The sequence below is a fragment of the Cnephaeus nilssonii genome (assembly GCF_951640355.1).
Source record: "Cnephaeus nilssonii genome assembly, chromosome: 13".
In the NCBI taxonomy this organism is placed as follows: Eukaryota; Metazoa; Chordata; class Mammalia; order Chiroptera; family Vespertilionidae; genus Cnephaeus; species Cnephaeus nilssonii.
Genome location: NC_137084.1, coordinates 77,075,969 through 77,099,026, shown reverse-complemented (window position 1 = coordinate 77,099,026; position 23,058 = coordinate 77,075,969). Strand labels below are relative to the sequence as shown.

At 40.1% G+C, this 23,058-nt stretch overlaps 1 protein-coding gene and 1 pseudogene across 5 annotated transcripts in view; both read right to left on the bottom strand.

The window, feature by feature from the left end:
- ALG9 (ALG9 alpha-1,2-mannosyltransferase) overlaps nt 1-23,058 on the bottom strand; it is a 107,760-nt gene that overhangs the window by 34,098 nt on the left and 50,604 nt on the right. For all 4 annotated transcript variants that reach the window (XM_079788764.1, XM_079788767.1, XM_079788765.1 and 1 more), the window contains 3 exons: nt 22,149-22,278; nt 21,541-21,688; nt 20,300-20,429 (listed from right to left, as the gene is read on the bottom strand). In XM_079788764.1, the coding sequence (XP_079644890.1) occupies nt 20,300-20,429; nt 21,541-21,688; nt 22,149-22,278 (408 nt within the window). The remainder of the gene's footprint in view (nt 1-20,299; nt 20,430-21,540; nt 21,689-22,148; nt 22,279-23,058) is intronic.
- LOC307109886 (anaphase-promoting complex subunit 10-like) lies at nt 2,282-2,878 on the bottom strand (annotated as a pseudogene). Its single transcript has one exon. The product of its transcript is annotated as an anaphase-promoting complex subunit 10-like (transcript).

The following is a 23,058-nucleotide window of genomic DNA, read 5'->3' as shown; positions in this document are numbered from 1 at the left end:
TTATTCCCAATTTTTAGACAAGATGTTAGATACAATTAAGTCCAGTTCTGCAAGCTTGCAGAACTTTCTGCATGTAAAGAATTTCTCTGAGAAGTTATCTTTTGACTCTATTTCAGCCACAATCTTTTATTATGAAAATCATCATACCTAATAAAATGGTAATATGCAAATTACCATCACTCCGCTACGCCCACGATTGGGCCGTTGGGAGGCTGGGGGCGGGACTCGGGGTGGCCGATTGCGTGGCTGCCCGCACCAGTTTTCCTCCAGCAGCAGTTTTCCTCTGGCCACCTGCCAGCGCCTCCCGCCAGCGCGATCGGCCACCCAGAGTTCCTCCTAGAGTTCCTCCTCTGGGTGGCCGATCGCGCTGGCGGGAGGCGCTCCGATCGGCGGGTAGCCAGAGGAAACGGTGCTGGAGGAACTCTGATCGAGCTGGCGGCCAGAGGAAATGGCACTGGAGGAACTCGGGGTGGCCGATCGCGCTGGAGGCCAGAGGAAACTGCGCTCCGATCAGCGGGTGGCCAGAGGAAAACTGGTGCTGGTGCCAGCAGCCAGGTGAAGGAAGGTCTTTTGCACGAAACTTTGTGCAACGGGCTACTAGTACAAATATAAAAAGAAATCCTACTGTATTTATACCCTACTATGTTTGGATGTAAATTATATCAGCCATCAAAAGTGCTACCCTATGAAATAACATCAACAAAAAAAGCAGAATAATGTTCTGAACACCCTGCCTCCAATTAAGCATTCTTTTTGTTTAAATATATCTAATGTTACCATTTGCATCAAGAAATAGGGCCCTGGCCAGCATGTCTCAGTGGTTAGAGCATCAGCCTGTGCACCAGAGGGTTGCAGGTTCGATTCCCAGTCAAAGGCGCATGCCTGGGTTGCAGGTCCCATCTCTGGCCCACAGGAAGCAACCAATTGTGTGTCTCACATCTGTTTCTCTCTCTCTCCCACCCCCTTCCACTCCCTCTAAAAAATAAAAAATCAATGGGGAAAAAAATCCTGCAGTGAGGATTAATAACAATAACAAAATAATAATAAACTCATTAAAAAATATAGGATCTCTAAATACTCTGCCTCTAGCTCTATCTCAATGATTAAGGGAAGTCACTTAACCCAACTTCAGAGGTTTTAACATCTCTCCAAAGGGTTTGGACTGCAAACCACTAAAATCCCTCTCATTGTAGAGAAAATAATTTCATCACAATTGTAAATATAATTTACATTGCCGATTCTCCCTTTCTCAAAGCTACTGCTGCTCATTATCAGATGTGATACCATATACTAGTACACATCCCTTAACTGGAGGTAAATTCATAGGAACTGCTTTTTTATAGTGCCAAGATGTGGGCAATTAGAAAGTCTGTCTTAGTTATAGCACTGAACATTGTTGAATATACATATTTGTCTAAAATGGCAAAGGTAAAATAAAATGAGATCATTCGGTTCTATGAACTTGCTGATTTCAAGGAGCTATTTTAAGCCCAGATATTATCATTGTTATTCTGACACTGTTAAATATAGAAAAAGTTAGAGAAATTGTGTGGGTTTGCATGCCTGAAAAATGTTAAATTTTTAGAGAGCTTCTTCACTTCCGAGTGTTTTAACAATGTGAAATGCATGACTTGAGAACAAGTCACATGTCTGACCTGGAGAGCCTAGAATCATTACCTAGACCTATCCTGAGGTTGGGTGAAGACACATTGAAAACTTAGTTGTTTCCCTTCCCACTGCTCATGTTAGACATTGGTCTCTTTCTCTGACTGTGAATGCAATCTTGTCTTGCTTTTCAACCTGGGGCTTCCCTAAGCCACACCCAATTGATCAGAAATGTCAAATAAATGGAAACTATTTACCTTCCTTGTTAAATCAGTACATGGAAGTGAACACACAGGATGCCGGTATTGCCCCTCAGAGAAGCTAAATCTACAGCTCTCAGTTCCTAAACATATATTTCAACATAAATAAAACTACAGTATACAAAATGCATATGTAGAAAACTGAGAAATCATGGGAGATTATTTAATTTCTGTTGTCTTACAACAGCAAATTCAGGGTTTCTTTTACAACTTTGATTTTCAAAATATCAGTTTACATAAGTTTAAAAATACATCTATAATAAAAAATAAAATTCATTCATTTTTAGAACTAAAGTCACTATTATCATTAAGTACAAAATTAGGAAACAAAAGAAAAATAAGTCACACAACTTTCAGAGTATTTCTACTTTGTTTTTATTTGTTTATTTATTTATTTGATGACCAGAGAAAACAAAGATACGTTTAACGACTTTTGTTCTGTTTCCAGGTCACCTTGTTGAACGATACCTCATGAAATCGATAGTTGTACATCTAGGAAATTTACCAATGGAGCTCTCTTCTACTGGTGTATATATTTTAATTTGTCTCATGTGAGTGTCTCTTTCATTTTGGTGATTGGCTAGAACAGCAATCTGTATCATGAATGTACGAGTTGGCTTCTTAAAGTTATGAGTTAAAGGAACATGAATCCAGCCACTTGGTTCCACCAGTTCGAGTTGCTGAATTTCTTGAAGGTTGTGGGAATTATTTCCTACTCTGACTGAGATCTTGCTTGGACTATAGCTTTTACCAGATTTTTAGTCTACATAAATACATAATGTCTTCACCATTGTTTTTCTTCTGAATTGGATGCTCACTAAATGAGGCTGGGAGCCATCTGCTTGCCAATAAGTTTCTAGATTGTCACCTCATAATTGATCTACTCCAAATCCTGGTTTGCAAGATGAGAGTGACCAAACAACTTGTGACCCAATTTCCCATACCGTTCCAGTTCTTCCCACCTGCTTAGGGTCAGCACCAGGAGGTGTCTTGTTTGGTGTGGTCATTTTAAAAATATTAGATTGCAGACGGAGTTTGCTGCAGGTCAAAGTTTTAGGGTTCCCTGCAGCAGCTCTGCGCCACTTCCCTTAGCTTCTCTGAATTGCCCAGCTTCCCAATGACAGTATTTGTGATTTAGAGTTAAGTCGAACCATGTATACAAAAAGCTATAAACTTTGTCAATTTTTAAAATTTTTTCTTAAAGTTAAATTTTCATTATAATTTAAAAGAGAACCAGAAGCAGACAGACATATAGATAGATACCTGCCCTTTAAGGAGCTTACTACCAAAGATGGACAATACCAGATGAATAAACTTTAAGTGGCATTTACCCAATAGAATAAAGCAATTATGCCAAAGTATAAACACAAAGTAACAGGAAATTAATTTTTGAACATCCAGAGTAGGCAAAACATGCTCACAAAATCTTTTGCTATTATAATTTTCTCAACTTAATCAGTCAATTGACATTATGATCAATTTCTGGTACATACTTTGTGATATAAGAAGAGAGAATGATTTTTTAAATATTTTATTGATTTCAGAGAGAGAGAGGGAGAGAAAGATAGAAACTTCAATAATGAGAATCATCAATTGGCTGCCTCCTGCACGCCCCCTACTGGGGATCCAGCCCACAACCCAGGCATGTGCCCTGACCAGGAATCGAACCGTAACCTCCTGGTTCATGGGTCAATGCTCAACCACCGAGCCACCCCAGTCGAGCAGGAAGAGAGAATGATTTTTAAAGTCAAACCTTCTACAGTTATTCTCATCACTCAAATATTATAAATTCAGTAGATGAAGCTCTACCCTGGTTACTATTTGCATCAACCTATGGAAATGGATTGAAGAAGGTGACTAATTTTGTGATGAATCTTACATTGGGTTTCAATGGGTAACTTTGTTAACTTATTTGAAATTCTGCAAAATCCCAAAATATTCGCATATTAAAATATTTAAAAAAATGTATTCAGGAGTAGGGGTTATTTATGTACTATTTCTTTTATTAACATAGACTAGAGGCCCGGTGCACAAAATTCGTTCATGGGGGGAGGGTGTCCCTCAGCCCAGCCTACACCCTCTCCAATCTGGGACCCCTTGAGGGATGTCCGACTGCCCGTTTAACAGGGATCGGGCCTAAATGGGCAGTCGGACATCCCTCTCACAATTCAGGACTTCAGGCTCCAAATTGCTTGCCTGCCTGCCAGCCTGATTGATGCCTAACTGCTCCCCTGCCGGCCCGATTGCCTCTAACTGCCCTCCCCTGCTGGCCTGGTCACCCCTAACTGTCCTCCCCTGCAGGCCTGGTTGCCCCAACTGCCCTCCCATGCTGGCCTGGTCACCCCTAACTGCCCTCCCTTGTTAGCCTGGTCAACCCTAACTGCCCTCCCCTGCCAGCCTGGTCGCCCCTAACTGCCCTCCCCTGCCAGCCTGGTCGCCCCCAACTGTCCTCCCCTGCAGGCCTGGTCCTCCCCAACTGCCCTCCCCTGCTGTCCTGGTCACCCCTAACTACCCTCCCCTGCTGGCCTGGTCACCCCTAACTGCCCTCCCCTGCCGACCTGGTCACCCCTAACAGCCCTCTGCTGCCGGCCTGGTTGCCCCTAACACCCCTCCCCTGCCGGCCTGGTCGCCCCCAACTACCCTCCCCTGCAGGCCTGGTCACCCCTAACTGCCCTCCCCTGCAGGCCTGGTCACCTCTAACTGCCCTCCCCTGCATGCCTGATTGCCCCCAACTGCCCTCCCTTGCAGGCCTGGTCCCTCTCAACTGCCCTCCCCTGCTGGCCTGATCACCCACAACTGCCCTCCCCTGCCGGTCATCTTGTGGCAGCCATCTTGTGTCCACATGGGGGCAGCCATCTTGTGTGTTGGAGTGATGGTCAATTTGCATATTACCTCTTTATTATATAGGATAATTGAGGGTTGGTTATCTTACATGTGGTCAGAGTATGGATTTTTTTTAAAAATTAATGACTTTTTAAAAAATAAGTTTTTGTTGATTTTTTTTTAGAGAGAGAAGAAGGGAGAGGGATAGATATAGAAACATCGATGAAAGAAAAACATCATCGATTGGCTGCCTCCTGCATGCCCCCTACTGGGGATCAAGCCCGAAACTCTAGCATGTACCCTGGCCAGGAATTGAACCAGTGGCCTCTTGGTTCCTGGGTCGACGCTACACTGGCTGAGCTAATGGGACTTTTTGAAGGGAAATGGATAGTGCATAATTATTGGGAGACTGGGCATGGAAAAATTGTGTTGTAGTAAAAAAATAAAAATATCAGTAGCTCTCCTTTGCTCAATCTGCAAGGAACTCCCATAGAAAACAAGAGCTTTAGTCTGAAAAGTGGTTTGATAGACTACCTGGAGGAAAGATAGCAGAAAAGAATGGCATTATTGGAATAGCAAACTACCTTTGTAAAGACTCACAGGTGTAAGTGAAACAGACAGACTAGGTCAGTGGTTCTCAACCTTCCTAATACTGCGACCCTTTAATACAGTTCCTCTACAGTAGTGGTTCTCAACCTGTGGGTGACCCACAGGTTGAGAACCGCTAGCAGGGCTGCCTAAGACAATCAGAAAACACAGATATTTACATTACGATTCATAGCAGGAGCAAAAGTACAGTTATGAAGTAGCAACGAAAATAATTTTATGGTTGGGGGTCACCACAACATGAGGAACTGTATTAAAGGGTCGCGGCATTAGAAAGGTTGAGAACTACTGGACTAGGTGAAAGAGGTTAAGTTAAGTGAGGCAGGCTGTGGCTCCCAGGCTTTGAATAGAGTTTATATAAATGACCCTGACTGGGGAGTGAAGAAGCATCTGTGTAAAAACAGACCTGAAATAGCTAGAACAAAAGTATTCCATCTCCCTTCAATATATTAAACTTGATAGGAAACCAGCTAAACACAAATCTGCCAAACACTAAACACTGACAATTCACATTAGAAACAAATGACAGAAGAAAGTATTTCAAGTTATTTTGAGGTCTAAAGTAGGAAACGGAATGTCTTTGAAGGAAAGAAATTATATTTCCAATTTTTTTTTCAAGTTAAAGGTTGGGACTTTGGAAGAGAAAGATAATAAAAGTGAACAGTAAAGTATAAACAATAGTGTCAAATCTTAGGACTGTTTTTCTGGATTATATTTTATGGACTGGCAAGTGTCCAAATGCATCCCAAGACCAGAGTGAACGTGCTTAGAGAACTTCCACCTAAATAAAAAAAAATTTAAGCTAAAATCTGAAAGGGGAAAAAGAAACCACCCAGATGAAAATCATAAAATGAGACTCTCGAGTCTAAAAGATACAATATTAAAAACAAAGAAACACACACAGAGAAGGAAAAATGAAATAATTTTCAGGATAATACAGAGAAGAGGTTTAGAAATAAAAACTTATGGCCTCAAATATCAATGAAGCATTTAAGCTGATATATTAAAAGAAAGCAAGACATAAAAGGCAAGAGCAGGTGCTTTTCCATACTGATCCTGCTAAGTCCAGCTAAAAACCCTGAATATTATGCCTGAAACAAACATAAGATGACTCTAAAATGTAGAGGAAAGAAGGCAGACCAGCTAGGACCTTCACAAACCAAGACCAATACTTTTAGAAAATAATCATTCCAGCAGAGATAATTAATATTATATGTCAACTTAGCTAGGCCACAATACCCAGATATTTGGTTAAACAGCAGACTAGATCCGTGGTCGGCAAACTGCAGCTCACGAGCCACATGCAGCTCTTTGGCCCCTTGAGTGTGGCTCTTCCACAAAATACCACGGCCTGGGAGAGTCTATTTTGAAGAAGTGGCGTTAGAAGAAGTTTAAGTTTAAAAAATTTGGCTCTCAAAAGAAATTTAAATCGTTGTACTGTTGATATTTGGCTCTGTTGACTAATGAGTTTGCAGACCACTGGACTAGATGTTGCTGTGATGGTTTCTTTCTTTCTTTCTTTCTTTCTTTCTTTCTTTCTTTCTTTCTTTCTTTCTTTCTTTCTTTCTTTCTCTTTCTTTCTTTTCTTTTCTCCCTTCCTCCCTCCCTCCCTCCCTTTCTTCCCTCCTTCCTTCTTTCTTTCTTTTTATTGTTTAAAGTATTACATATAGTAGTACATATATCTTTTTATTCCCCATTGACCTTCCCCCAGCCTCTCCTACCCTGTCGCATGCCCTCATCCCACCCCCCCAGTGTCTTGTGTCCATCTTTTTTTCTTCCTTCCTTCCTTTCTCCCTCCCTCTCTCTCTCTCTTTCTTTCTTTTCAATATATTTTTATTGACTTCAGAGAGGAAGGGAGAAGGAGAGAGAGAGAAACATCAATGATGAGAGAGATTGATTGGCTGCCTCCTGCACACCCCACACTGGGGATCGAACTCATAATCCCAGCATATGCCCTGACTGGGATTCAAACCATGACCTCCTGGTTCATAGGTCAACACTCAACCACTGAGCCACACCAGGCCTATGAAGGTATCTTTAGATGAGATTAACATTTCAGTCAGTAAACTGTATAAAGCAGATTACTCTTCATGATGTGGATGGGCCTCATTTAATCAGTTGAAGACCTTAAGAGGAAAAGAGTGAGATCACCTGAGGAAGAGAAAATTCTGCCTCCAGACTGCCTTTGGACTCGAGCTGCAACATCAGTTGTTACCTGGGTCTTCAGCCTGCCAACCTACCCAGCAGATTTCAGACTTACCCGCCCTTCAACTGTGAATAAATTCCTTAAAATAATCAATCTCTTTCTCTCTCATATGTGTGTGTACACACACACACACACACACACACACACACACACACACACACACACATTCTATTGGCCTGTTTCTCTGAAGAATTCTTACTAATACACCAGCTAAAAACACCTTTCCCACACACACACACACACACACATCAAAAAAACTGTCATCCCACGCACAGCTCTGTAAGTAAATGTCCAATGGAGAGCCTAGACTTCCACCTTCACCAGGCTGTAATGCGGGGCCCCTCCCCCTGGCCTGGATATTGTCAGAAAAGATGGAGCAGGAACCAGGACTTTCAACCCTGCTGGGCAGTAACAAGCCTCCTCCATCTACCACCGATGGCATCATTGGAAACCACACAGGAAGCCTGGACTTCCACTCTACTTGGCAGTAATGAGGCACCCTTCCTCTTGCATGCTGAGGTGGTGTCAGAGAAGGCCTAGTGGAGAGTCAGGACTTTCACTACTGTCCCGTGGTAATGAGGTCACACCCCACCATGGTATCAGTGGAGGCTACATGGAGAGCAGTAACAAGGCACCCCCTGCTCATCTCAGTCAAGGTGATATCAATAGAGGCCTAGTGGTGAACTCCGGCTGCCACCCAGCTATAACAAACATTCCTGTCCACCCTTGGTATCAGTGGAGGCCCAGTGAGGAATCTGGACTTCCATTCCCATCTGGCAGTAACAAGGAAACCCTCCCTTTTCCCCACCAGTGTAGGATTAGAGAGGTCAGCTACAGCAGAAAGCCTTAATAAGTTCCAGAGTCTAGTAACATAATACCCAGAATGTCCAGGTTTCAATGAAACCTTACTCATCATACCAAGAACCAGGAGGATCTCAACTTGCATGACAGATGATAACAAACAGATGCCAACAGAGATGATAGAGATGTTAGAATTATCTAACAAAGATTTTAAGGCAGCCGTGATAAAAACACTTCAATGAGCAATTACAAACATGCTCAAAACAAAACAAAAACAAAAAAAACAAAAAAAAAGAAAATCTCAGCAAAGAAATATGAGAAAAGCCAAAGGGAAATTTTAGAAATGAAAAGGTCATAACTGAAATAAAAAACTCAGTAGATGTGCTCAACAGCAGAAAGCAGGTATCAGAGGCAAGAATCAGTGAACTGGAAAACAATAATAAAATTATACAACCTGAATAACAGAAAGAAAAAGAAATGGAAAAAAATTGAAGGGGGCTGGTGGAATGGTAACAAAAGATCTAACATTCATGTCATTGAGTCCCAGGAATCAAGAGAGAGGGCAGGGCTGAAATAGTGGCTGAAAGCTCCCCAAATTTGGCAAGACACTTAAACTTATGGAATCAAGAAGCTGAGTGAACCCTAATCATTCTATTAATTTTTTAAAATCTACATTATCTTCTTATGAATTTCTAGGAGCTCTTATTTTCCAATTGTTCCCTTTCAAAGCATATGTTTTTGTCTTATGGTCCCCAAACTTTTTTTTTGTCCTATCAGAGAACATCCTAATATATAAAAAGCCAGGGGCCACCACGACTGAAACAACTGGACGGATGACCGAACAGCAGGCTGCATGGGCTACAAGGCCAGCAGGGGGCGGTTAGTGAGGAACTACCAAACGACTGAAAGCAGGCTGTGTGGGGCAACCAGGCCAGCAGGGGGTTAGTGAGGGACAACCAAACAACTGAACAGCAGGCTGCGTGGGGTGACCAAGCTGGCAGGGGGGAGCAGTTGGGAGCAACCAGGCTGGCAGTGGGGGAAGCAAAGGGGGACAGTTGGGGGCAACCAGGTCGGCAAGGGGGGGCAGTGAGGGGCAACCAGGCCAGCAGAGGGGGGCAGTTAGGGGCAACCAGGACAGCTTGGGGGACAGTTGGGGGTGACCAGGCCGGCAGGGGGGGCAGTTGGGGGTGACCAGGCTGGCGAGGGGGCAGTTGGGGGTAACCAGGCAGACAGGCAGGTGAGCAATTAGGAGCCAGCGGTCCCGGATTGTGAGAGGGATGTCCGACTGCTGGTTTAGGCCTGATCCCCGGGATCGAGCCTAAACCAGCAGTCGGACATCCCCCAATGGGTCCCGGATTGGAGAGGGTGCAGGCTGGGTTGAGGGGATTCTCCCTCCCATGCACAAATTTCATGCACCAGGCCTCTAGTTAATTATAAAAGTTTAAAAATGTTTTCATTTTCCTACATTGTTTATTTCTCCCAATTTCATTTTTTAATATATATATTTTTATTGAAGGGAGAGGGAGTGATAGAAACATTGGGGATAGAGCCCACAACCCAGGCCTGTGCCCTGGCCAGGAATCAAACCTTGACCTCCTGGTTCATAGGTCACGGCGCTCAACCACTGGGCCACGCCAGCTGGGCCCCAATTCCCTTATTTTCCCATGATTTTTTTTTTTTCTTGCTAGAGACTTTTCTTAAATGACTGGAGACTATGCTTTCTGCCACCTTTGTATTTTCAGCACACAGCCAGGAGCAAGAAAAAGTTCCTGACGTTAAATGAATGGGTGGATGGATAAACCAATAAAGGAACAGAATCAGAAACATTTAAAAATGATTAAGAATAAAAGAGGCCCAAAGATTGGAGGTAAATGATACTGTGCTGACAGAATTTACAGATCACTGTCTTTTGAAGCCAGTGACTCAACACCGCTGGGAATTCCCCTGCCAACAGGTCGTTTCTGGCACACTTACTGAACAGACAGGCCTTTTGTCCAAACCTCAACAATAGGCAAATTATTTAGCTTTATTTAAATTTTCATTTAATTCTTAAACTCCTCTCCTGAATAGTCTATTTGCCACAGCAACATCCTCTTTTACTTCTAGGTTTAAAAAAAAAAAATTTTCCTCAGAGCTTGGAATAGGTAAGCCACATTCATTTATTTGAAACAATCTAGATCTAGTTTGCAGAAAGAGCAGCAAAAGTAGTCTTAGATATGACTGAAATAACAGAGATTCTATCTCCCAATTTAAAGTTGAAGTTCTTGTCCTCAAAGACAGGAAGCCAGAGGTCAATGGCAGCATGCTCAGCGTTGTTTGCAAAGCACACTAAAGGCTTCTTGATAGTTTCAAAGATTTGGTATTGGTAGCCCTTATTGTGGTTATTTGTTTTTTTAAATAATGAAAGTAAAATATGACCATAAAGTATTTTAAGATGAATTTTAAAAGTCAACAATAATCTTACCATCCAAAGAAAACCACCATTAATCTGTTAGCCTATGTTCCAGGCTTTTTTCTCTACAGATATAAATTTTTCCTCACAAAATCTGATAATGCTAAAGGTACTGTTTTACTGTGACTATCTTTAGTTTGACATTTCTCAGTTTGACTCCCTGGTAACACTAAGTGACTACTGCCCCTTAGGTTGAAGAGTCAGAGTCAGAAAGAAAAGTTTCTTCTCTCAATTTTATCAGCATCTCACAGTGCAAACTCATAGACCACACGCCATAACCACCTCATCTACAATTCAAAAGACTTGATTTAAATCTGCCTTAAAGTGTAACCAAAGAGCTCATTTTTTACATCTTCAGATTTAATCACTTTCTTACATCAAAAATAACAAAATTGTAGGGTAACATTAACACATGATCATGAAACAAAAATGTGTTTCATTTCATTAGTCACTGGCTACATATCAACCAGCTGTCGAAGCTAAAAATATGCCATGGTGTAAAATTTTGTAAAATACAAGCATTTAGGACTCATTCTGAAAGAAATGTGGCTTTTTTCAGTTTCTAACAGCTCACTAGAAGCTCTGGAGAAGAACAAATAAGCACCTCCAAACCACAAGAAAAAAGGCGGCGGTGGGGAAATTCAAACTAATTTGATCACCGACATCACATTGTTTACATCTCATCAATAAATGTCTGTTAAGAATGACAATTTAATATCACCTCAGATGTAAATAAAAAAACATTCTAAAAAAAAAAAAAAAAAGGCCTGCTACAGAGGTCCATACATCAATACTAAAAGGTGAGCATTTTGTTGGGAGAGGAGTGGGTCAAGGGGAGTTGGGCAATAATGAATCTTCTTGCAGGTTTCCTCACCAGCTGTTATAGAGATTCTGCCCGGCAAGGCCTCTGCAGTGATATCTTCTCAGCTCTCAAACACCAATACCACACTCGGGGAGCAGGACACAGCACAGGGTGCACCTGAAAGACGCCCATCTCTTTGGGACAGAGGCAGCATTTAGACTTCCACCTCTGGTCATTAGGTCCCATGGCCCAGCAATCATGTCTCAAGATAAGCTTTGCCACCATAAAATATTTGATTAGAAAACAGGTAATGGAATAAGATAAAAATCTAAACACAGCAACTGGATTTCAGGTATAGTTACAGTACAATGAAGAGAGATATAAAGCTATTTCAAGGGTCTTGGAAACTCACAAAGTCATGTAAGAGAACACACTTCATTCAATTCCATTGAAGAATCACATGTTCTCCTGACTCCCAATCCAGTGCTCTTGCCACTACATCGTTTTTCTGGCCATCAGTTTTCTCCTACGGTATTTCCTCTTTCTGAAATAGAACACTTGGGCCTAGGAGGAAACATTTGATAGGGAAATTTTCCAGTATTTTCTTGGCTTTTCATTTCTTTTTTTATAAATAGTCCAATTAAATTTTAAAAAGTAGCATAGACTGTCTTATAGATTTATTCTCTCCCATTCAGCCCTGCTAAATATATATTTGCCAATGAAATCTTTGAATTCATGAGTAAAAATTTACAGCACTGTAACAATGTAAACTTACAGGTAAAATTGTTTGGTCATTCAGTGGAACATCATGGAAACATGATTTAATTTCTAAATGGCAACACAACAGATACTAGGGAATTAATTTCAAAGAAGCATTTTGAATAGCATTCACTTAAATTCTTAGTGAATTCCAATCTTATTCTACTGCACATATTATAGCAATTTGAATCTGCTGCTTTGATAATCAAGGCTGAGAACAATTAGTAAAACTATAGAGCAATTTGTTTTCTCCTCCAATAAGGAACTCTAAAAAGGATAGGAGAAGGGATTAAAAGAGAGAGAAAAAGAAAAGGGAGTGGATCCTACTCATTTCTATTAATTGATGAAAAAAATAATTATTATATATAGTACCTGGCATATATATAACAGAGCTCTAGAAATGGAAAGTAACTTTGAAAAAAAGCAACGTTCCGCCTCTTAAGGTCAACTCAGTTATCAAAGAATGATTAACCATTGCATGAGAACATATAGTCAAGTGATATAACATATGATATAAACTGTACGTGGCTTTGGAAGTCAGAGGAGGTGTGAAAAGGATATTGGGGGATCCTGAAAACAAGCTTCTTATCCTAGGACTAACCTTTGTCATGTTACAACCTCTCTGAGCCTCAGGTTCCTCACCCATAAAATGAAGAGATCATAGACTTTATAATATCTTAAGTTCTCTTCCAAGTCCATAATTCTTTCCATTGGTTAAATGGTAAAAGCAAGGATAAGGAAGAACAAGATATGGAAAGCTTTGACTGAATATATAGTCAGTTTTGTTGTACCACATTTTGAAAACGCAAATTTGTTCTAATGCCAACTGATGTATTAGGAAATAATTTGAGCACAATTCAATATATGCATTTGCTTATCTATCATTTTATTCACAAGAAAAACAGAGTGAATACAGAAAACTGCACACAGTTGAACCATTCAACATGAGAATATGCAAAGTGCATGCAAAAACAACTCAAAGATCTCCCAGCTTCTTCAGTTCACTGTGTGTTAAGAGGCACACCCATCATATTTGATATTATAACTTTCTGTCATATTTCAAAGAACCCTTTCACTAGTTCACAAGCTGCAAACCTTCCAACACCACTTCCACAAGCAAACTTGAGGTCTTTTGCAAGGTCAACAAAACGTATCTTCTAAATTCAGACCTGGATTCTGGCTGAAAATCTTGGCATGTATCATTGTAAAAATGTGACCTGCTCAATAATGGAATGTTCAATAACTACTCAATACTTGCCATGGAAGAATATAAAACCAAAATTATTTCTGCAATCTATATATATAAGAGCCTAATATGCAAAGTGTCCCCTCGCAAGTTTGACCAACTGGGAGTTCGATCACTCACTATGACATGTGATGACCACCAGGGGGCAGCGTGGAAGAAGGAAGGCCCTGACCGGCAGCTGGCAGCTACTAGGGACCCTACCCGTGCACGATTTTTGGGCACTGGGCCTTTAGTTAGTTGTAACAATGCAGTAGAAACCACAGAACCTTTATAAACACTCCTTCCTAATTCCTGGTAAACTCAGAGGTAAAGGGGGCTAGTGAAATAAAGGAGGTCACACGTGTCAACTAGTCAGACTAGAAACAGGAGACAGACCCAAGTCACTTAGCACTGAAGGATTGGCTCTCCCTTCACTGAGAGACAAAGGGCAGATAAAAATAATGTTGCTATTTAGCATGCTCAGGAAAGAAAGATAACATTATGACTTTGCCTTTTTGAATGAACCCAGACTTAAAAACCAGGACTGATACCAGAAGTAACAAGCATGAATGTAGTACAGCATGGCCTCCTTTGTGTTGGGCAAAGTTATTTAGCCATTACAGTCTTGATCCTGGCACCATTTCTTAAAAACTACAGCACTATTTAAAAAATATATTTTTTTTATTGGTTTCAGAGAGGAAGAGAGGTTAGAGAGAGATAGAAACATAAATGATGAGAATCGTTGATTGGCTGCCACCTGCACACCCCCCACTGGGGATCGAGCCTGCAACCTGGGCATTGAACCCACAACCTGGGCATGTGCCCCGAGTGGGAATTGAACAATGACCTCCTGATTCACAGGTCGATGCTCAACCACTAAGCCATGCCAGCTGGGCTACAGCACTATTTTAAAAAATAGTTGAGATTTTTGTTTACATATAAATATGTTATATATGTATATAAGAGAAAAAAGTAAAAGGAAAAAACATCAAAGTGCTAACAGCTTAATATGTATTTAATGAGATTATAGATGATTGCTTTTCTTATTGACAGCTTTCATTATTTTATAAATAAATGTGTATTACCTTTACCATCAGAGGAAAACAAAATCTTTTAAATAATATTTTTATTGACTTTTCTTTTTTTTAGAGAGAGAAGAAGGAAAAGGGTGAGAGAGAAACATCGATGTGAGAAACATCAATTGGCTGCCTCCTTCACGTCCCCTACTGGGGATGGAGCCCGAAACGTGGGCATGTGTCTTTGCAGGGAACCGAACCAGCAACCTTTCAGTGCACGGGATGATGCCAAGCCAACTGAACCACACCAGCCAGGGCAACAAATATCTTTTTAAACAGTTAACTAGAAACAAATGAATTCCTGATCACAGTACATGTAGAATTCACAATAAGCCATCAGACCTCTCTTCTACTTTCCAAAGGTCAAAGGTGATTGGACTGGATCTGGAGGGCATTCCCCCACCTGCAGGAAAATTCAAAGAGAACCCTGCAGGGACACTCTCAACAGGAAGGAGATGAGCACAGTGACAGCCACTGTACACTCAGCAGATTGTCTGAGTTGTTTGTCCCTGCTTTGATCACCAGCATTTTGGTGACTCCTATAAGTATTCTAAAAAACTTCACCTTCTGAGTATAGCTAACATAGAGCCACTTAACCAAATTTAACCGTGTCTGGCGGCAGAGAACATGGAAATAAGATCTAACTAGAGACAAGTGCCTAAAGCCTAAGAAATATACACAAGGCCACTGGAGATTTTATAGTCAGCTTTCTTTACATCACTATAGTCAACATCACTAGCTCAGCGATGATCAACATGCATCCCTCCAGCAAGAAATGATGTATAGGCTAACTAGTGGATATACAGCACTATCCTAGATGCTGTAGTGAATACAAAAAAAATAAGGTACAGTGATTCTATTTATAGCAGTTACTATCTGATGGGGAAAGATATTACATACATATCAGAGATATTTCAATAACATAAGACAACAAAATTAAATGGCTAAATGAGCTGTGCAGATAAATATTTAAGGGACTTAGCCTTTTGCACTCGGATGTCGAGTCTGACGCGACACGGTTAGCATTGGTAGCAGCTCGTATGTCGAACCACACTCGACACGTAGTTTCACCACACTCGACACGTAGAAGGGGGATTTTTGTCTATTTTTCCAGTATCTTTTCTTGTTTTCATTAGCATGAAAGGACAAGTAAAATGTAAATGCCGTCTCAACTGATGCCACCACCTAAGCTTATCTTTTGCATAGGCAGCAATCTTGAGTAGGAGGGTCCAAGGCATGAGTCGTTGCATCGTGCCTTTTTGAGCTTGCATCATCTTCCCTTGGTAAAGAACCTTCCTTATCTTTCTGTCTCCTAGGTTTGTTTAAGTTTCTATTAGCATATCACAGATGTCATGACACAGGGTTTAGTTGGATGATTGGTTTGCCCCCTAGCAGTCGCACGTTCTGAGTGAATTTCCCCTCCTCAGGATGGGTAAGTTTTCCAAAGACAGAAAGCAGCGATGATGAATTTTACTTTGAAAACGAAGAAAAAAGTGAAAAAATGTAATAGTGACGAAAGTGAGTTCTCCGAGGATGCGAGTGGAGATGATGAACAAATCGCTGGTCCTAGTGGAACTATAGAAAGGAAAAAGTCCCTTGCTTTGCCCAAAGATCTGGCTAAAAGTACTGACAGTGACAGTCACATTGAATTCATAAAGGCAAAACGAAGACGCACAATTGTTTATTCGAGTGAGAGTGATGGAGATATAGGTGATATCATTGAGAAATCGGGTATAAGACCCAGTGAAAGTTACGTTTCTAGGGGAAAACAGGGAAAAGAAAAGTGGACATCTACATCTGTGAATGACAAAGAGCCTAGCAGAATCCCTTTCTCCACTGGTCAGTTACATGTTGGACCTCAAGTTCCTTCTGGATGTGCCACACCAATAGACTTTTTTCAGTTGTTTTTTACTGAGACGTTGATAAAAAATATAACGGATGAGACAAATGAGTATGCTAGGCATAAAATTAGCCAGAAAGAACTATCCCAGCGATCCACTTGGAATAATTGGAAGGATGTGACAATAGAGGAAATGAAGGCTTTTCTTGGTGTAATACTAAATATGGGTGTATTGAATCACCCCAACTTGCAGAGTTATTGGTCCATGGATTTTGAGTCTCATGTACCATTTTTTCTATCTGTTTTCAAAAGAGAAAGGTTCTTGCAAATATTTTGGATGTTACACTTGAAAAACGACCAAAAGTCAAGTAAAGATTTGAGAACAAGAACCGAGAAGGTAAACTGCTTCTTGTCATACCTTGAAATGAAATTAGGGAGAGATTCTGTCCTGGAAGAGAGATTGCTGTTGATGAGGCTGTTGTTGGTTTCAAGGGAAAGATACACTTCATCACATATAATCTTAAAAAGCCAACAAAATGGGGTATTCGTTTATATGTCCTCTCAGATTCAAAATGTGGTTACGTACATTCATTTGTCCCTTATTATGGAGGAATAACATCTGAAACGTTGGTGAGACCTGATCTCCCTTTTACTAGCAGAATAGTTTTAAAGCTTCATGAAAGATTGAAGAACTCAGTACCTGGTTCTCAAGGTTATCATTTCTTTACTGACAGGTATTACACTAGTGTCACTCTTGCAAAGGAATTGTTCAAGGAAAAAACACACTTGACAGGGACAATAATGCCCAATAGGAAAGATAATCCACCTGTTATCAAGCATCCAAAGCTAATGAAAGGAGAGATAGTGGCTTTCAGGGATGAAAATGTAATGCTTCTTACGTGGAAAGACAAGAGGATAGTCACAATGCTCAGTACATGGGACACTTCAGAGACTGAGTCTGTGGAAAGGAGAGTGCATGGTGGTGGGAAGGAAATAGTTCTCAAACCCAAGGTCGCGACCAACTATACAAAGTTTATGGGGGGTGTTGATATAGCTGATCACTACACAGGCACATACTGTTTTATGAGGAAGACTCTAAAATGGTGGCGTAAATTGTTTTTCTGGGGGCTTGAGGTCAGTGTTGTAAATTCCTATATATTGTACAAAGAATGCCAAAAAAGAAAAAAATGAAAAACCGATAACGCATGTGAAATTTATTAGGAAACTAGTACATGATCTTGTTGGAGAATTCAGAGATGGTACACTAACTTCCAGGGGTAGATTATTATCCACTAACTTAGAGCAACGTTTAGATGGAAAGCTCCATATAATCACACCTCACCCTAACAAAAAACACAAAGATTGTGTTGTTTGTTCTAACAGAAAAATCAAAGGAGGAAGAAGAGAGACGATTTATATTTGCGAAACATGTGAATGTAAACCAGGTCTTCATGTGGGTGAATGTTTAAAAAAATATCACACCATGAAAAATTATAGAGATTAAAATTACTCTTCGAATGTATCAATAATTTGAAATATAAAAAAATCCAAATAAATAAGTTTGTATGAAAAGAAACTCCAGTTTTTTATTCTACTGCCGCGCTTTGTAAAATCTGGGGTATTTAAAAAATTAAATCCCGAGTAGAATAAAGGAATCGAGAAAAAAGCAAGCGAGTGCAAAGGGCTAAGAAGGATTGCTCACTATGGACTTATAGTTGGGAAAGATTTCAGAGAAGAAGAGTGTTGCTAGTATCAGAAGGAAGATAAGTGTGGTCATTCAGATAAGCAAAGTCATTGGAATAGAAAAGGCAATGATTTCCATGCCAAAGCCGAGCCGGCCTGGGGGTGCCCGCAGGGTAGCAAGGGCTCCCCGTCTAGGTGAGCCCGATCTGCCAGTCCCTGGGACTCCTGAGATATCTATCTGTCCTCTCCCACCCATACACACACCACACACGTCCACACACACCCCTCTCACTTCTTTACTCCGTCATACTCTCGCCTTCCCTGCCATCCTGTCGGCCGCCATGTTCCATAATATTTCCTTAATATTACACAAATGCCTGTAGGTTCTATAATGATATTTCCACTTTAACTTCTTATATTGGTAATTTGTGTCTTTGTTCTTGATCAGTCTAACTAGAGATTAACTAATTTTATTGATATTTTTAAAGATAAGCATAATATGTATGATTTCCTTAATTTCAAGTGTACCGAGATTTCTTTTATGGTTGAACATATAGTCTAGGTTTGTAAACGTTTTATATTCTCTTAAAAGGAAATGATGAGTCTGGATGGACTGAAATAAAAACCAGGTTAGGGAACAATAAAAGTAAGGAAGGAGAGATAGATTCAGGCAGATTTTAAATCCTCTTAAGTGGTTCCTTTAAATATAATCCATCTCATAAGCCATTAACTGATTAAGAACATTTGTGGAAAAATCAATGTATCAAACACTATGCTTAATATATCAGAGAGATATAATATCTGATTTCATAATAATCTTCCAAAGTAGGTATCATTACTGCCATTTTCCAGATAGAAACTGAAATTAGTTAAACAAAGAAATTAACTAATTTGCCAAAGATCACCAAGATAAGCAACAGAACTTGGATTTGAACTCAGAACTGACTCCAAAGCCCATGCTCTTTTTTGACTACCCTATGCTAGCTCTTCCTAAAACATTACTCAATTTATATCTTCCCCATCATAGTGTATTCTCCCACTCTTAAGTATCCAGTGTCCCCATGGTAATGTGATCCCCTGTACATCAAAGCCTGCTCTCAGCTAAAATGAGAATCACCAATAAGTTTACCCTGCCCAGGGCTACTTGATATTGTTACGGGAATCAGAGGCTTAAATTAGAAGGAAACTCTAATACAAGCCACTTAGGGGCGTACATACCGTATTTTCCGGTGTACAAGACGACTGGGCGTATAGAAGATTTTCCTGGGTTAAAAAGTCGTCTTATACGCCGGAAAATACGGTATCTTACCTTCTCAGAGGGCCAGACCAAGTTTGTGCCTTATGATGTTCACTTTCATAGCTTATAGCTAACACTCACACAACAAGAATCTCATTCATAAGCCCTGAGGGTCTCCTTCGAAGTCTAACCAGCCCCAGTCCAGGAGACAAAGGCCAGATGTGGCTGCCAGTGTGCTTTGGAAGGGAACTGGGACCTGGTGTTTCACATTTCAAGTATATGACATAAGAAAACCTAAACAAAATGTATTTGACATTTAAATGGTTCAATGTTGCCCAAAAATGTACTTTCTAATAATTCTATAAAATAATATTTTACTGACTCTGGGAACCAGGAGTACTATCTTTATTGCTCTCACCTTTTCCACAATCAAGGATTTTACTGGTACCAAATGGTGTCATCTTTCAAAGACACTGAAATAAAACCCACAATGAATCTCAGAGTGAGTGAAGATGAGTGGGTAGAAGAGTGCAGTCCTGAGAGGCATTGCTCCATGGATGGGCTGTTAAAATAGCCCTCACTGACTGTCCATTTGCTAAAACCAGGATATACTACTAGTTAGGTCAAAGGTCTACTGATAACTTGAGGGAATGACAGAGTTTCAGAATGTATTTTAAAATGATGATTCAAATTCAACATATAAAAATTTCCAGCCCAGATCAGAAAATATATTGAGTTATATGTCTTACATAGAAAATAAAGGTGGTAATTTGAAAAATAATAGTGATCCTGTTCATTTTTTCTCAACAAAGTTGTTATAGCCCTCACCCCAAAGAAAACACTTTCTAAGAAATTCAGTTTATCAACGTTCTAATATGTCTGCCAACAGCTTTTCAAAGCAGTAAAAAGAGAATGTCCCCTTACATATCTGGATGGCTCCTCTAGGTTCTGGTCGTTCATGTCAGTAGGAACAAGCCGGGTGGCCAGTGGTCCCTCCGCAAAAGGTTTTGGTAACTGACCCCTGAACTCTGATGGAATGAATTGAAGTTGCCAACTGTCAGAAACACAAATAAGGATAATAAGAAAAGCACAGGGGGCTCATATTGCTAATGTTCTTGAAATAAACAAGCCCTCACCCCTCCAAATCATGTAAAAAATATTTCATTTCACTTGGAAAAAAGATATTTCTACTAAAACCTCAACCCGGGAGCATAGAGGCAGAGGTCACAATTCAGTCCAAACTCATTGAGAAATGTTAAACTAGAGGTCTCTCAACCCATTTCACCAACTCTCAGCAATAACTATGTAACCAAATATTCATACCATCAAACAACCAGAGAAGCACCAGTTTATTGCCAATTACCCGTTATCCGGATTAAAGCAAATTCATCGGGTATATAGAGAAAAGAGGGAAATGCAAAAACTCACTATGGGAGAAGGACTTGTTCCTAAGTAATCTTCAAAAATATCTTTAGTTATGAAACTATTTTATAACTAAAGGTAAAGTTAACACTTAATAAACAAGTATTAATTTAATTATTAATGGCTGATAACAGGATCTTTACCAAGCACAAGACACCACCAGTCCCCAAATGGAGGAAAATGACTCTTAACCTGACTTCCCTTTTCCCCAAATAGGACTCTTCTCCATCCAAATTCAGCAAATACAAGGAATCCCAGAACCTAATGCTATCACATCAATACGGACAGCTTAAAAGAAAGTGGCACAGATGTCTTGACCACAGCTCCCCCTAGTGTCCATACATTGGTGGAAAACTTCCAGTGTTGTTAGATGACAAACATTTATTCTCTAAAAAAACACTTCTTGCTAAAGTTTCTAGACCACTTTTAGAAGTGAATTAACATCAGATCCTATAGAAATTTAAATATGAATCCTTAGGAAGAGCAGGATCCCAGGGCCCAAAGTGGTTTTAGAATTCCCCAGAGCTCTGTGGTTAAGGGCAGTGCAAGGTGCACAACCAAACACAGCATTCGGTCCACTGAACAAAGGCAATAGGTGCACGGGGCAGGTCCCACAGCTCTCTGGGATGGTAATAGAAAAACTTTTTGTGAAAAACACCCCAAAAAAGAAAAATTAAGAAGACACTGCCATAGATTTGCTATTTTACTCCTTGATTTAAAACTCGGATTAAAGGACAACTTACTTATCGGGCAGAAGGAAGCTGCTAGGAAATCGATACCACTCTTTTCCTACACAGACATTAACAGGTCGGCCTTCTGGGACAGTGTGGATGGTTGGGTCTGTAACAATTCGGTAAAATTCTGGATACAAATCAAGGGGCCCATGATACCCTAGAAGGAAAAAAGTTGAAATTTTGTGAAAGCCAAAGATGAGTAACATGAGGTTCTGATATTTACTTACGATGAATGTTAATGTCCCATTTTAATCTATGTGAAATTAAAGATTATAAGAAAACATATAATATCAGGAATTGAGCCCCAAATCTAATCCTAAGTTTAAAACTTCCTTAATTCATCCTTTAAAAGGAAAAGGCATCCTTTGAAGGGAAAAAAATCAATAAGAATAGAGAAAAAAAATTACAGATAACCACACTAAAAGGAATTCTCAATCTTCTCTTCAATCCTAAAATACAAGAGTCACATCCCAGTCTTAATATTTAAGTCCACAGGCCACCCTATAGAAAAGTCCTCCTCCCAGCTTAAGCTGAGTTGTACTAACAATCACACATTAAGCAAAACCTAAAATGAATTGCCTCATGAGTATGGGTTAAGACATTCTCAGTACACCTACCTCTGAACAGGGCTACCGAGCGAGAAAAGGATAAGAGTCCAAACAGGAAGAGTGATCCTAACGCCAGCCAATTTGAGGTCACAGTGTAATGCTCTAGGCGGTACCGCTGAAACACGAAGTGGTAGCATTTCTAGAAGGAAAGAAAACTACTGAAAAAAAAGATATACCTTCCAGAGTATACATAATTAGAAGACATCATAGCAAAACCAAGATGGAAAAAGCAGCAAAAGAGGTTCTATCAAAGGTCTCAGAATTTGCAAACATTTAGTGAGGTACCCACTCCAAATTCTAAGATAAAAACTATTTTAGGGTCAGCCTGGCCAGAGGGTTTCTCAAGAATGAAATCTCAGTAACTTCATAGGAAAATTATTTGGATATTTCTTTAGTTCTTTAAATGCTAATAATTTATTTTTAAAAAGTATGAAATGTCCAGATTAGGCAAATCTACAGAGACACCAAATAGATGAATGGTAGCTATGGCTGGGGAGATAGGAGAAAGGGGGGTGACAACAGTGAAAGAGTACAGTTTCTGAGGTGATGAAAATGTTCTAAAATTGACATATTTGTGGGTATACTAAAAACCACTGAATTGTATACTTTAAATGGGTAAACTGTATGGTTTATATCTCCATAAATCTGTTAAAGAGAAAACCTCTTACCCTAATTATTCTTTCCTGTCATTTGCAAATGGTAGCAGAGGTCAAAAAAGAGTCTGGAGGCTTCTGAGGCCATAAATAAAGAGACAGTCAAGATTAATTCTAACAGGGAATTGATCTAAACTGGTTTTAACTGCCTGATGTTATTTCAAACAGTTGAGCAAGTTTTATTCTGATCTCACTGTTGAAGAGCAGACATTCTATTAGCTCTGCTGGGGTACCACCATTCTATGGGAGGCCCATACAATGATTTA